The sequence below is a fragment of the Lampetra planeri genome, chromosome 75, assembly GCF_965212315.1.
Source record: "Lampetra planeri chromosome 75, kcLamPlan1.2.h2, whole genome shotgun sequence".
NCBI classification, from domain to species: Eukaryota; Metazoa; Chordata; class Hyperoartia; order Petromyzontiformes; family Petromyzontidae; genus Lampetra; species Lampetra planeri.
In genome coordinates, this window is record NC_136180.1 from 1,982,068 (window position 1) to 1,998,246 (window position 16,179).

Genomic DNA, 16,179 nt, shown 5'->3' on the forward strand with positions numbered 1-16,179 from the left:
CCTGGGCATCCTCTAGGTCGACTCAGCCTCAAATGTGTACCTTCTGCGGTGTGTAAACATCGCCACTGGGGAGCCAAAGGCGGACAGGTGTGGTGATGGCCACCCACATACACGGGAGATTGTTGTCGTTCTGTGTGTGTGTCTGTGTGTGTGTCTGTGTGCGTGTCTGTGTGCGAGTCTGTGTGCGTGTCTGTGTGTGTCTGTGTGTGTGTCTGTGTGCATGTGTCTGTGTGTCTGTCTGTGTGTGTGTACGTGTGTGTGTCTGTGCGTGTCTGTGTGTGTCTGTGTGTGTGCGTAAATTGTGGGGACTCCGTATGTCCCTTCCGACAAGCAAGCCAGCTTCTCACTCACCATATGTAGCGAACCGTGTTAATCGGATGTGATATATTTTTTATTATTATATCCCATGTTACTTATTACGTGGAAATGTACAATGTTTATTCTTATTTAGTTTAACACGTAGGCTTTCGCGACCAATATTGTTCATAATCAACGATTTTTGGGTTTAGATCGCGTTATTTATAAATGTGTCGTAACCCTCCACCACCCGACACGGCCAATCAGTAAAAAAAGTGTCACGTTGACAAAAGACAAATAGTTCACTGCTTTAGCCCACCGGTGTGTTGAAGCGTGAAACCACAACATTTACAATTTGAGTACGACGTAACATTGTAAATGTTGTGGTTTCACGCTTCAACACACCGGTGGGCTAAAGCAGTGAACTATTTGTCTTTTGTCAACGTGACACTTTTTTTTTACTGATTGGCCGTGTCGGGTGGTGGAGGGTTACGACACATTTATACATTTATTCTTATTTATGAGTTTTGCAATGCTTCCCTTTTTTGTTGTTGAACCGTTACTCATTGTAGAACACGGACCATATGTGCTCTTAAATGCAGTACATTGTGTTACGAACGGCTCTCAGGAACGGAACCCATTCGTAAGTGGAGGACTGCCCGTGTATAAGTTAAGAGACAACGAGCGAGTGCATTTGCTATTACATATGAGCATAGTCTCATGTTTTGAATGAGAACATTTGTCGATTATTATGTTATCAGGATATAAATGTGGCTCCAAACACATCTCCGTGCACGCATGACCAGGCACGGCCATGACCTGGGTTCGACCCCGCGCGCGTGGCTTGTGGCTTCTGGGTTTAGTTCACCAGGTGAGAGTGCAGCTCTGACAGCCACTGCGCTCACAACCATTGCTCAAACTAAACCAAACTATTTACATGGCTACCTAATGAAGGCCGCCTTTGTTTCCCTCGTGGCGATGTTTACACACCACACCAGAATTTCATTTAAGGCATAATAGATTTAGGGGAGGCCCAGGACCGGTTCAAAAATCATCACTTGGTGGTGGCCGTGAGCGGAAATCGAACTGTGGTCGTCGGGTTTGGAGCAGAGCACGCTAACTACTACACTAACGCTCACCCCGAAACACACGCACACTCGCTCACACATAGCCCTGCTCTTGGCTGTGGTAAATAACAACACGGAAATTTTTCCCCGAGAGGAAATGGAATTTCTCACTGACCGAGTGACGCATCTGGCTCGACTGCACGCCGTTGCTAACAGCGGCTATTGGGAAGGAGCTGCAGCTTGGAGCAAGACGCCAGCGCAGACAAAACGAGCGCTGCGCGTCCGTATGTATATTGTGTGTATGTTGTATGTATGTTTTATGTACGTGTGTTGAACTTCTTTGGCACCGTACGTAGCCAACCGTGCTCATCGGTGGTGCAGGGGAAGGACAACAAACTAAAGACGAAAGCAGTTCTAAAGCAACGAGTCGTCAATCTATTTGATTTAAAGTGCATAGCTCCAGTGGCTTCCTAATATCGGAAGGAAGAGCGTTCCAGACGGCTGCAGTCGCGCGATGCGGTGAACTTTCTCTATTTGATGGCTAGCCAAAAGTGTAGTCTATAGTGTAGTGTATGTCGTGTATATTGGTGTAGTATATAGTGTCGTGTAGTTTAAATGGCATCTGAAAGCGTGCGATGCGGTGATCATCTTTGTTCGATTGCTATCCAAAGTCCGCTACTGCGAGGTTGAATTGAGTTCGTTTGATGTTTTATGCTTTTTGACGAGATCAGCGAGGTATTTTGGTTCATTTGTGGCAAGCACTTTGTGTGTGTAATGAGTGCGGTGTTGTCCACCCATCTCCTTCATAGGCGTTACTCGCTACGAGCGCACACTACAAATATATGGCAGGCGTTAGGGTCGGGATTAAGCCCACAATCTACTGTATACCAGGCGAGGTAGTTAACATCTCACCACCGTGGCGCCAAAAATGTCTGCTGACCACTCAACCTCCCCACCCCTCGTGACAAAACGCATTCACTTCTCTCTTTAAATACCAGCAATACAACAGGATTCATATTACCGGAACATCCTTATAGCTGTGTTTTTCACAACTATAATGATATATTTCTTAGGGGGGGGGGGCATTTAGATATTTGGGTTCAGGTAGTTTTATCAGGGTAATTTACCGCACTTCGTTTTTTTATTATTACTAAATATAGTGTTAAATTATTATTCACGTCTGAAACAGAAGTGTCTAAACATGTTCATTATGGACATCTGTGACAAAAATAGCTTTAAGGCTCATCGGATTTCCTCCTGCAGTGTAAATTAAGATTCTGATTCTGAACCTGTGTTTGTATCTGTAGCCGGTCTGCCCTGCTGTCCCCTCTCGTCCCGTGTTCGTAATCCTTGCTAGGGAGGACAGGTAGGCTAAATAGACAGCAGAAACAATAACAACAATAACAACAACAATACAACGAATATAGTTCTGAGACGATGATTCGATGTACTCTGCGTTGTGGAGGCAACTCCACAACAGCTGAGCCACCAGTGGTGGTGGTTGTTTGTGAAACGGCAAAACTTTTTTCAAAAGTCGTCTTCAGAAGGGATATTGCCTATCTGCAATAGTGGATCAGACACACATCGAATGAGGGCACAGACTAAATAATTAATCTGTCAGCAGGAACGACATCTTGTCCAGCTGCGGCTGGGTAAAGTACGCGTGAAGCAAATGGAGTGACGTGACAGTGGCGGTATTAACATGGGCAGTACCAAGTGTAGAAAGTTATCACTGAAAGCCTATGAAACAGAAGTTCCTAGGGCCTACAAGAACATTCATCCGGGCCTGAGCTAATGTCACATGTGCAGTTCACCAGCACAAAGTCCACGCAAATCTAAATTGGGGACGTAGCTCGTATTCTGCTTTGGACGTGGGGGCTCGTGGTCCAATCGCTGATCACCGTTGGCATTCACTTACATAATAATAAAAAAACACCTGCCTACCCGTAGCTATGATCAGAGTGCACACTTATACGTGTGATTAATCACAGGTGAGCTCATACCCAGCTACACTTCCATTGAAAGTGTTTTTTCAAAGCGAGGCTTTTTGCTGACCTGCAGTGAACGTGGGGCGCCGCAGTGACGAGTATTTATCCCCCTTGCCTGGTTTGCAGGAGGTCGTGGGTTGGATCCTGACTAACGATTCCCGTTGTATATGTAGTGGGTTCACTGATAGACACACTAACTCAGGAGGCAATACTTTTATTCTACAACCACAACGGGATAACTACATAACCGATAACCACCACGGGTAACTACATAACTGGTAACTGCCACAGAATAACTATATAAACGGGTCCGGTCAGTCGGCACACTGCCTGACCCACGATGCCGAGCACGAAGACCGAAGACCCAGGGGAAGACGTAGCACGGCGAGTACCATTCCAGCAGACAGCCCTGGTGCAGCCTCGGAACCTCTCTTTTATACCCCCCAACGTGGCCTGGCCACGCCCCCTTCTGGAACCTACCAGAAGGTTCTGGGCCATACACCACGTGTCCCTTCTGTCACCTTTGGCCCACTTCCCTTACCCTGGCCTATCACGTGCCCTTGCCAGCCAACGGGGCTGCTACATCCTCAGATGCCCCTCTCTGCCAGTCACCAGAACTATGCCCCTTTGGGACCCTTTTCATGACATTGCATACCCTGCTGGCAGAGAAGGCTACTTCACTCCCAGTTCCCCTCTCTATCAGTAACTGGCGCTCGGTGCCAAAGTGACCCATTATATGTCACTACATATATTTAGAGTTTGCATCTTTCTATTCCTCTCTTCCTGTCTCTGGGGTCCTCCGGTTTTTCCTTCCAAATTTAGAATCAACATGCCATGTAGATTATTTGGCTTCTATAAATGTCCACATGACAAGTAACTTAGGTTGAACTGCTATCATTTGTGATGGCCAGGTGAGCTCACACCGGGCTACACATCACAGCCACTCATGGGTTAGGGGACCGCACCTCTGAGAACCACTGCGCTAGAGAAACAGACACGCGGGCAGCGGTCGTGCAGAGCAATGTCGTTCTTCTGCACCAGTCCCTGGAGACAAGAACACAATGCAACGCAAGCACCAACTGTTTCATGCTATGCTTATGTGTATGTATTTAATAATAATAATCATTATTATTTCATTTCAAATAGCGTAATTCATGCAATTGCATCCCACAACGCTGCACATCTATTATCCAGTTCCGTACAAAAAGACGAAAATAAAACCCCACTACTTATCAAGTTAATGCGTAAATAATGAGAAAAATGCAGATAACAAGAAAAAATCATTGGTTCTCAATGTAGTACAGTGTTGTAGTGGAGTGTATAATCGCGTAGTGTATAATAGTGTAGTGTGTTGTGTAAATTAGTGCAGAGTATAGTAGTGCAATATGTAGTGTAAAGTGTAGTGGATAGTCGTGTAGTGTATAGTAGTGTATTGTAGTGTAAAGTGCATATAACTGGTCACAACAGGACCCTGTGTGTTGTGCTTGCCCTGTCCTCATCCCTGTCTCTTGTAACCCGCCCTAGGAGCTCCCAACCATGAACCACCGCGAGTCTGCCTTCTTCGTAATGGTAATGGTGGTGGCGGTGCACGTGACTAACTCAGGTAAGAAAGATGGAGTGGAACGTTCGTGAACAACAGAATTCAGCGCCGATGCGTGCTCTCCAATGCGATAGTAATGGTCGCGCCCAGTGCCGGATTTTCCTAGTAGCAAAGTAGCTACTACATATGTAGTAGCTACGGGCCCCTCACTTTCAAGGGCCCGCGCTAAATACTTTCAAGCTTTCAATTCCGGTTCAGTGATTCTGCACTTGCTCTATTACTATAGTACTACACTGCCCTCAACTTTTATGAACAACTGGGTGTTTAAGGTTAGCGATTTGTTGTAATATCTGGCTGTATAGCAATTACAATTACTTTACTATGAAAGTAAAAAATGTGTTTCAATATTTATGTTTTTTTTATTTAGGGCCCCTTTATAACATATGCTACAGGCCCCGCACGAGGTTTATCCGGCACTGGTCGCACCCATACCATGGTGGCTAGGAGATGTTAATTGCCTCGCCTGGTATACAGGAGGTCGTGGATTCTTTTCCGGTCTTGACGCATGTTGTATATTTAGAGTTTGCGTGTCTCTCTGATCATCATCACGATGACTAGGAGATGTCAACTACCATGCCTGGTATGCAGGATTGTCGTGGGTTCGATCCCGACACTGATGGCTGCTATATAATTGGAGTTTGCATGTCTCTCTCTCAGGGCCGGCCCTAGACTAGCTGCCAGCAACTGGCGCCCGAGGCGAACCATGCAATCAGCGCCCCCACCCCCAAACTCCAAAGAGATGTTAACTACCTCCCTGGTATGCAGGAAGTCGTGGGTTCGATCCCGACCCTGATGCCTGCTATATATGTGGAGCCTGTGTATCTCTCTCTCTTATCATCATCACGGTGACTAGGATATGTTAACTACCTCGCCTGGTATGCAGGAGGTCGTCGGGTCGATTCAGACCCTGACGCCTGCTGTATATTTGAAATTTGCATGTATCTCTTTTTCCGTGGTGGACCTTAACTGGTAAAATCATATCTAAAAACACATCTCAGGCCCTGTCGTCCGCGGTGAGACCACAAGGCTTGCATAGCGGCTCCATTCTTTTGTGCAACAGGCAGGAGTTGTGTCGGCCGTGTCACTCATAGCAACCACGCGCATTTTGATGTGGGGCATGGGTTATGAGTTAGAAATAGGCTACACACACCTAATAAGTTCCGTTCAGTCATAGCATCATTCGTTTCTACTGTAGATTAATGATAGAGCTGTATTTATATCAATACGTTTGTGATTAAAATAAGCCAAGTTAAGAGTGGTGGTGCAGTGGTTGTATGTACGTGTGTATGTATGTGGAGCCTCTTTTGCACCGTACGTAGTTAACTGTGCTAATCGGAGGTGAGGGGGAAGAACAACAAATGAAATGCAAAAATGTGTTCTAAAGAATTTACTTGTCAATCTATATCATGTAAAAGTGCACACCTCCAGTGACTTCCTAATATCGGAAGGAAGAGCATTCCAGACGGCCCCAGAAGCACATTCCAGACGGCCCAAGAAGCACATCTGAAAGTGCATGATGTGGTGTACATCTTTGTTCGATGGAGAGCCAAAAGCTGCCACTGCGAGGATGATCGGAGTTTGCGTGATGGTTTATGCTTTTTGACGAGATCAGCAAGGTAGTGTGGTTCATTTGTGGCAAGTGCACTGTGTAATGAGTACTCGGCGAACACTGGGACTGACAGTGGCATCAACGGCATTGGCAGTGACGGCCTCCTCAACCGCGCGTGACACTTTTATGTCTTCAATCGTTTCCCCCAAATGTGTTATCAGCGTAATATCACGAGGTACGTAACCTCACAGCTACCGCTAAAATCCCCCTTGAAAGAACATCTCACCCTCACAATAGGGGGCAGCACTTCCTGACCCACTCTGCCACCCAGAGTAATGTTCAACAGTAAACCCTCTACATACTATTAACATTTCTTTCCTTTGTTAATGCTACCCCCCCCCCCCTTTGATGCTGCTAATCCTGCATAATGCACGGGCATAGTATTGATTCGGTAAAGTCACGTAGAAGGGAAGTAATAAAATAATAAAAATAAAACATAATAAAACAATTCTCACGACGTTTCGGCCACGACGCAAGCAGCCGTCCTCAGGCGAAGAATGAAGCACCTCCAAGCTTGGAGCGTATATTTAAGCTGGGTTAGAGGGGGGGAGGTGGGAAGAAGAGCGCCTAAACAAAATAATTTGCATATCAAGAGGAATTCAGCATATGGAAAATGCGTAGGAGGTGGGCGGGGGGGGGTTCCAAATCAATACTATGCCCGTGCATTATGCAGGATTAGCAGCATCAAAGGGGGGTGGGGAGGGGGGTAGCATTAACAAAGGAAAGGAATGTTAATAGTATGTAGCTGCAGTTACTAAACAACCAAGTAAAAAACTAAAGAAAAAACTGCACAACAAGCTAAAGTATAAACTACATTGCATCATCAGTATACTTACTATACTCTACAATAAGCTGAGTTACTAACAGTAAGTAATACATAAAAAATTCTACGTTGTAAAAAATTATATAATATGTTTCCATCTAAACTTTATTCTCTTATATCACACGCGTCTATACCGTACAATATACTGCCATAGACAAACCCAACATTAAATTATATACTGTATTGCTATAAACCACCTTATACATTTTAATATAACACTATGTATTATTCTACCCACCCTAATGTGTTTCGAAATGGTTTATTACGTCCTTCCAGTGATTGCTAAGCCAGAATCCATCTTCTCGGTTAAAATTGTCTCTGTGTTTGTATATGTGGATCGCCTCATGAACGAATCTCTCATGATAGCCAGAAGGCTTGCAGAGAACCTCTGTCTTGGAGAAGTCAATGTCATGTGAGCCCACTGAGTTGTAACAGTAATCTGCCACGGCTGAGGTGTTTGTCCTACCGTGTTTCAGGTCAGCTTTATGTTCACGGATGCGGTCTGAGACATGTCGTTTGGTTTCGCCAATGTAACTGCTACCACAGAGGCAACTTAGTTTGTAGACACCAGGGTACTGTATGTCTGGAACCACATCTTTTACAGACGGTACCAGATCACGGATTTTATGTACTGTGTTGAATCGGACCTGGATCTTGTGTTTAATCAGGATTTTGGAGATCTTTTTTGTGACCCCAGCAATGTAGGGTAAGGTGATGGTCTTGAAAGGCTCCTCAACAGGATCCTTCTTGATGGTTGGAGTGATGGCTTTGCGGATTGTGTAGTCGGAGTAACCATTAGCCTTAAGAGCTTGGCGTACGTGTTTGAGTTCACTGGAAATGTGTTCATGGTCGGAGATGCATTGGGCTCTATGATATAGAGTCTTGATGAGGGAATTCTTCTGGGATGGATGGTGGTGGGAATCCGGTTTTAGATAAGCATCCGTGTGGGTGGCTTTCCTGTAGACAGAGTGGCTCATTGAACCATCAGGTCTCCTTTTGATTAGGACATCCAAAAAGAGTAGCTTGCCATCATTTTCGACTTCCATGGTGAATCTGATGGCTGGGTGTATGGAATTGATGTGGTCGAGAAATTGGTCTAGAGCAGGCCGGCCATGTGGCCAGATGACAAAAGTGTCGTCTACGTACCTCTTCCATAAGGTCGGGCGTAGAGTGGCAGTCTGGATGGCGTCCGTCTCAAATTTCTCCATGAAGATGTTGGCTACAACCGGAGATAGGGGGGAGCCCATTGGGGTGCCCTCAATTTGCTTGTAGAAGGTTCCATTCCAGGTGAAGTATGTATTGGTTAAGCAGTGTCTCACCAGGGGGGGTACCCCAGCATTTTGTCCTTGATGAACCAAGTCTTCAATGATTGCGATGGTGTCAGGCACAGGCACCTTGGTGAACAAGGAAACCACATCAAAACTGACAAGCAGGTCGTCTGGGGACAGGGCAATCCCCTTGATTGTCGATACCAGGTCAGTAGAGTTTAGTACTGCAGAGGTGGTTTTTCCAGTGAAAGGCCGTAGGATTTCGGACAAAAAACGAGCCAGTTTGTAAGTGGGGGAGTTGATAGTAGAGACAATGGGACGAAGAGGTGTATCTTCTTTATACAATCTTGGTGGCCTGGCTGCAGAAGGTTTCAACGAGAACTGTTTGGTCTGATCAATTAATGCGGTTGAAGCAGAAATGATGTTGTTGGTTTTGGAGACGAGGCTGTTGGTGGGGTCTCTTTTTATTTTTGTATAGCTGCCATCGTTGAGTAGTTCTTGAATTTTGTTGTTGTATTCTATTTTGTCCATGATGACAGTGGCATTGCCTTTGTCGGCTGAGAGGATGACAATGTCATCCCTCTTAATTTTGGAGCTTTCGTGACTGCAGGAATTATTCTTTGTTTCTTTCGGTTAAGTCACGTCTAAAGATAAAATAATAAATTAAAATAAAATAAAAATAAAATAAAATAAAAATAATATTTTATTTTTATTTTTATTTATTATTTTATCTTTAGACGTGACTTAACCGAAAGAAACAAAGAATAATGTCATCCCTCTTTTTTAATTGAGCTAATTCAAAACGCTCATCTTTGCTGATGTTGCTAGCTGGCATCTTAGCGTTTTTGAGGGTTACAGAGATTTCAGATCTTGCTACGTCTGCAGCGATGTGACTCAAGCCCTTGAGAGCTACATCTACTCGAGCAATTATATCATTAACTGGTATGTGTCTAGGTGTGACTGCAAAGTTTAGTCCTTTAGCTTAAACGGATTTCAAACCTTCAGAAATAGGACTGTTACTGCGATTAATTACGACTTTGTTAACATCTAGCTTTTCAATGTGTGGGTCCGGTTTCTTGTTTGAGAGGCGGTTGAATTTGGAAATCAAGTTGTCCTTACATTTAGTCGACATAGCGGCAGCTGAAGAGGCAGTCATTTTTTCCACATGTTCCCAATCCGATGTGGACATTGTTGCACTCAAAGATAAGTGTGATTTGTAGAGTGTCTTGTCTAACTGATCTAGTTCGGTGCGCGTAAGTTTGATTTTCTCTGAGATAAGAGCTAAGCTAGTTCTAGACAGAATTCGTTTCGCATTAGAAGAAGTTACAGCCGCAGATGTTAGTGTAAATGCGTTTGGTATTACCTTAGAGTCGCGGCATCTCTTCAGAAAGGTGAGAGACTCGATTAGCTGAGCCTTCTTATCCCGGAGCTTGTTGAAGGATCTCAAAGTTATGTGGAAACCCTCCCCGTAGAGGCGGTTAAATTTCGATTTAAAGCTTTCGTGACTGCAGGGATTCATCTTCTTGGTTCTTTCGGTAAAGTCACGTAGAAGGGAAGTAATACAATCATAAAAATAAAACATAATAAAACAATTCTCACGACGTTTCGGCCACAACGCAAGCAGCCGTCCTCAGGCGAAGAATGAAGCACCTCCAAGCTTGGAGCGTATATTTAAGCTGGGTTAGAGGGGGGGAGGTGGGAAGAAGAGCGCCTAAACAAAATAATTTGCATATCAAGAGGAATTCAGCATATGGAAAATGCGTAGGAGGTGGGCGGGGGGGGTCCAAATCAATACTATGCCCGTGCATTATGCAGGATTAGCAGCATCAAAGGGGGGTGGGGAGGGGGGTAGCATTAACAAAGGAAAGGAATGTTAATAGTATGTAGCTGCAGTTACTAAACAACCAAGTAAAAAACTAAAGTAAAAACTGCATAACAAACTAAAGTATAAACTACATAGCATCATCAGTATACTTACTATACTCTACAATAAGCTGAGTTACTAACAGTAAGTAATACATAAAAAATTCTACGTTGTAAAAAATTATATAATATGTTTCCATCTAAACTTTATTCTCTTACATCACACGCGTCTATACCGTACAATATACTGCCATAGACAAACCCAACATTAAATTACATACTGTATTGCTATAAACCACCCTATACCTTATACATTTTAATATAACACTATGTATTATTCTACCCACCCTAATGTGTATCGAAATGGTTTATTACGTCCTTCCAGTGATTGCTAAGCCAGAATCCATCTTCTCGGTTAAAATTGTCTCTGTGTTTGTATATGTGGATCGCCTCATGAACGAATCTCTCATGATAGCCAGAAGGCTTGCAGAGAACCTCTGTCTTGGAGAAGTCAATGTCATGTGAGCCCACTGAGTTGTAACAGTGATCTGCCACGGCTGCGGTGTTTGTCCTACCGTGTTTCAGGTCAGCTTTATGTTCACGGATGCGGTCTGAGACATGTCGTTTGGTTTCCCCAATGTAACTGCTACCACAGAGGCAACTTAGTTTGTAGACACCAGGATACTGTTTGTCTGGAACCACATCTTTTACAGACGGTACCAGATCACGGATTTTATGTACTGTGTTGAATCGGACCTGGATCTTGTGTTTAATCAGGATTTTGGAGATCTTTTTTGTGACCCCAGCAATGTAAGTAAGGTGATGGTCTTGAAAGGCTCCTCAACAGGATCCTTCTTGATGGTTGGAGTGATGGCTTTGCGGATTGTGTAGTCGGAGTAACCATTAGCCTTAAGAGCTTGGCGTACGTGTTTGAGTTCACTGGAAATGTGTTCATGGTCGGAGATGCATTGGGCTCTATGATATAGAGTCTTGATGAGGGAATTCTTCTGGGATGGATGGTAGTGGGAATCCGGTTTTAGATAAGCATCCGTGTGGGTGGCTTTCCTGTAGACAGAGTGCCTCATTGAACCATCAGGTCTCCTTTTCATTAGGACATCCAAAAAGGGTAGCTTGCCATCATTTTCGACTTCCATGGTGAATCTGATGGCTGGGTGTATGGAATTGATGTGGTCGAGAAATTGGTCCGTGATCTGGTACCGTTTGTAAAAGATGTGGTTCCAGACATACAGTACCCTGGTGTCTACAAATTAAGTTGCCTCTGTGGTAGCAGTTACATTGGGGAAACCAAACGACATGTCTCAGACCGCATCCGTGAACATAAAGCTGACCTGAAACACGGTAGGACAAACACCGCAGCCGTGGCAGATCACTGTTACAACTCAGTGGGCTCACATGACATTGACTTCTCCAAGACAGAGGTTCTCTGCAAGCCTTCTGGCTATCATGAGAGATTAGTTCATGAGGCGATCCACATATACAAACACAGAGACAATTTTAACCGAGAAGATGGATTCTGGCTTAGCAATCACTGGAAGGACGTAATACACCATTTCGATACACATTAGGGTGGGTAGAATAATACATAGTGTTATATTAAAATGTATAAGGTATAGGGTGGTTTATAGCAATACAGTATGTAATTTAATGTTGGATTTGCCTATGGCAGTATATAGTACGGTATAGACGCGTGTGATGTAAGAGAATAAAGTTTAGATGGAAGCATATTATATAATTTTTTACAACGTAGACTTTTTTATGTATTACTTACTGTTAGTAACTCAGCTTATTGTAGAGTATAGTAAGTATACTGATGATGCTATGTAGTTTATACTTTAGTTTGTTATGCAGTTTTTACTTTAGTTTTTTACTTGGTTGTTTAGTAACTGCAGCTACATACTATTGTAGTAGAGTTACCCACTCGATATTCACAAACTCGGAGAGAAAATCGTTAACAAGGTTTTCCCGCTCAAACTAACGGTCAGGGTCTCACAAGCTGTGAGAGCTTACCGTAAACGAGGTTTTCCCGCGTGACCAAACGGTCAGGGTCAGATAGGGTGAATTGGGATCGAAAACCATATTGGGAACGACCAATCACAGGGTTCCACAAGGTGGCCGGGGATTGGACAACCCGGCCACGAGCAGGTATAAAGCCAGAGCGCTCAGAGCTCTCGGGGAGTTGAAACGACACGAAGACCCAAGACGGCGGAAGAAGCCTAGGACCCTGGACCAAGCCCTCCAGCCCTTATCAGGGCTAGGGTTCAGTGTAACCAGTGGTCGGGAGACATCTCCCTAGGTCCCGCCAGAGGACACTGGAAGAGCGGGATATTAAGTAGCCTGTAGGGTACGGGGGCTTGTACGTTCTGAGTGTAACGGGTGAGGGGACCGTATACCCCTCAGTGCATAGGGACTGTGTTAAATAAACGAATAAAAGTGTGTGCTACAAAAGACGTTGAAGAGTCCGTCTGTACAACACTACACTATTAACATTCCTTTCCTTTGTTAATGCTACCCCCCCTCCCCACCCCCCTTTGATGCTGCTAATCCTGCATAATGCACGGGCATAGTGTTGATTTGGAACCCCCCCCGCCCACCTCCTACGCATTTTCCATATGCTGAATTCCTCTTGATATGCAAATTATTTTGTTTAGGCGCTCTTCTTCCCACCTCCCCCCCTCTAACCCAGCTTAAATATACGCTCCAAGCTTGGAGGTGCTTCATTCTTCGCCTGAGGACGTTGTGGCCGAAACGTCGTGAGAATTGTTTTATTATGTTTTATTTTTATTATTTTATTACTTCCCTTCTACGTGACTTTACCGAAAGAACCAAGAAGATGAATCCCTGCAGTCACGAAAGCTTTAAATCGATGATTATTATGATTTGACAATGATTCATAAAATGTATAACCGAGTCAAGTGTAAGTACGTATAAAGTAAAAAATGCACAATAGCGAGTTCAGGACACAGCGGACCGTTTCAAATGTAGTAAAACTCTGCGGTCTGTCGGAACTTTCATAGAACTTTCGAACACTGAAGTTGGGCAGGTTCGCGAATATGTAATTCATATGCATTTAGTAACTCGCGAATATGCGAAACTAGACATTTCCATAAGCTTGCGCATACGGATGGTTATACTGTATTCATTTCTCAGATATGGGATTTTGAAAAGGTATCTGTGTATGTGTGGAGATGGCATGGTTTGTTGATGCGTCCAGGCTGCTTATATCCAGCCATTAAAGTTCAATGCATTCGTTTTGCACATTTTTCTTGATGTAGCACATAGCCCCATTCAGCACATGGCGGCTGTTGAAGGCGAAGATGTGCTCCTTAACTGTTCAACATCGTCCACAATAAAAAGCTTGCGATGGAGATATGGACAGTCTGACTCAACGGTGAGTATTGAAATATCCCTCATTACACGTGGTGTTACCAACTTTAGGGATTATCAGCCCAATGCAATATCCGTCTGTATTGCTACACACAGCGTGAATATCACTCGTGCAGAATGTGCCGTATTTAAAATAATGTTAAGAAATACATTACGAGATCTCTCTCGTTAGTCTAAGCCCGTGCTTGTTAACCTTTACTGCACCTCTGCTTCTCAATCGTTAAACATGTTTCATGTTCATAAATACATAGGTTTGATGAAACAAAGTAGTTGTAATTACGTGCCCGTGCCTATTTTGTCTGGCCATGTCTCACACCCCTAGAAATGGCATCTCGCACCCCCATGTGGTGCATGCACCCCAGGTGAAGAACCACTTGTCTAAGCTGTCCAGAGACCCCATTCAGAAATGGGGGTCCGTTAGCAATCTTAACACGAACTGTGTGGCTCTTTGGCAGCAGCTGGTTTGTTGATGCGTCCAGGCTGCTTATATCCGGACATCAAGATGGGTTGACCTCCAACTTCCGTTGGGCTAAATGATAGCGAGACAGAGTTACTTCTAGCAGCACTAAAGATCAACTGCCCCCTGCTTGCCAGCGCTCCCCGGCCCAGGGATGGTGGGGGAGGGGGGGTGATGGGGGCAGTTATCTGTATTGTAGTGTATAGTATAGTGTAGTATGTATGTATGTGTGTTGAACTTCGTTGGCACCGTACATAGCCAACCACGCTAATTGTAAGTGCGGAGGAAAGACAAAAACTAAAACACAAAAAAAATGAATGAGTTGTCAAATCAGCCGCAGCTGTATTTGTTGTTATAACGAATGAACATGTGTGAAAAAGATCTCCATGGCGCATCGGATTTATTTTGTCTAAATACATGTTTTAATTCTCTTAATGTTGTTGGTTACATTCATAATTTGCGCGAAGCTTTGGCATCGCCATTAATATCAATGCTAGTTTAGAGGAGTGATTCTCATTTGTAGTTAGCTCAGCTTTCTACCATTTCAGAAATGTAGCCCAATATGCCCATTTGAAATCAGAGCGATGTCGAGATTGTGTGTCACGTGCTACTCTAACATCTAGGAATCACGATTGCAAATCGCTGTTTGTTGGACTGCCCGAATAGCTTCTTCATTGTCTCCAGCTTGTGCAAAATGCGGGCTGCTAGGGGTTCTTGGTGGACAAGGTGAATTGAGATCAAATATCCCCCAGTGCTTAGAGTTCTGCAATTGGCTACCAGGTCACCGGTTTTGGGTGTCAGTCAAAATCCTTCTGTTAACGCAAGGGGATTTTTATTGCTGCGAGGTGCACAATGTAAAATAATATACGTTCAAATTCTACCGATGTTTTAGAAGTGTTAAAAATAATAAGTGTGGCAACTGATTTAGTTGCTTCAATGTTTTACTTGTAAAAATCTAAAAATATTAAGTTGTCGATTTTAACCCCAATTCTTAATAAAATCTAGGGATGAAATACGTTTTTTACACAATTCAACGTTACTTCCCAACAGACGTTGTGAATGGCTCAATCTGAATTTAACAGCAGATGGCCAATAGAGCTCTTCCGCATAGTTTTTTGGGAGAGTGTGATGCCAGCCTACTGGTACGAATAAACAAACACTAACGTGCATCAATTAATAACATTGCTAAACGTGTAATAAATATTGTTCCACAGATATTATTTCGTAGAAATGAATCTGTCACACCTTGCAACCCACTTTTCTGCTACGTGGTTTTCTCTGGGAACCTGAGCAGTGGAAATGGCTCCATCACTCTGATTTCAGTCCCAGCGAACGCGAGTGGAATGTACCGCTGTTTTCTGGAAATAAGAAGAGCTGATCATCATCATGGCATGGTTTACAACTTGACGGTAACCTCTAAAGGTAATGCCTCAAAGCTTGAGCTATAATGAAACTCACTGTAATAAAACTACACACGCTGTGGTTTAAGTGTCCAACTATTTTTATGATGCATCGATTAATATATCTTAACATTACGAAACATTAAGATTATTTGTGTGTGCAAGAATCGATTGTTTATCTGCATGTGTGTGATCTATGTATTCAGCTCACTTTTCCCTGGAGATACTAGAGTCCGCTATATTCCCCAAATGTAAATAACATTTATTCCTGAATGAAAATCGCGAACCTTTGAATCACAACACACTATTACTCTTTATCATAACCATTGCATTTTTCTCTCCCAACGTTAACTCAATTGCACTGCAAAATCTCAAATTCGCTCGGGCGGCTTGGCACCCAGG

General features: G+C 43.8%; 1 protein-coding gene across 1 annotated transcript in view; it reads left to right on the forward strand.

Annotated features, from left to right (window-relative positions):
- The first annotated feature begins 1,585 nt into the window (after window positions 1–1,585).
- Window positions 1,586–16,179, forward strand: part of LOC144737897 (uncharacterized) — a 28,670-nt gene continuing 14,076 nt past the window's right edge. The window contains exons 1-4 of the mRNA XM_078620784.1: window positions 1,586–1,648; window positions 4,877–4,955; window positions 13,809–13,924; window positions 15,592–15,799. Coding sequence (XP_078476910.1) covers window positions 4,889–4,955; window positions 13,809–13,924; window positions 15,592–15,799 — 391 coding nt within the window. The 5' untranslated portion in view covers window positions 1,586–1,648; window positions 4,877–4,888. The remainder of the gene's footprint in view (window positions 1,649–4,876; window positions 4,956–13,808; window positions 13,925–15,591; window positions 15,800–16,179) is intronic.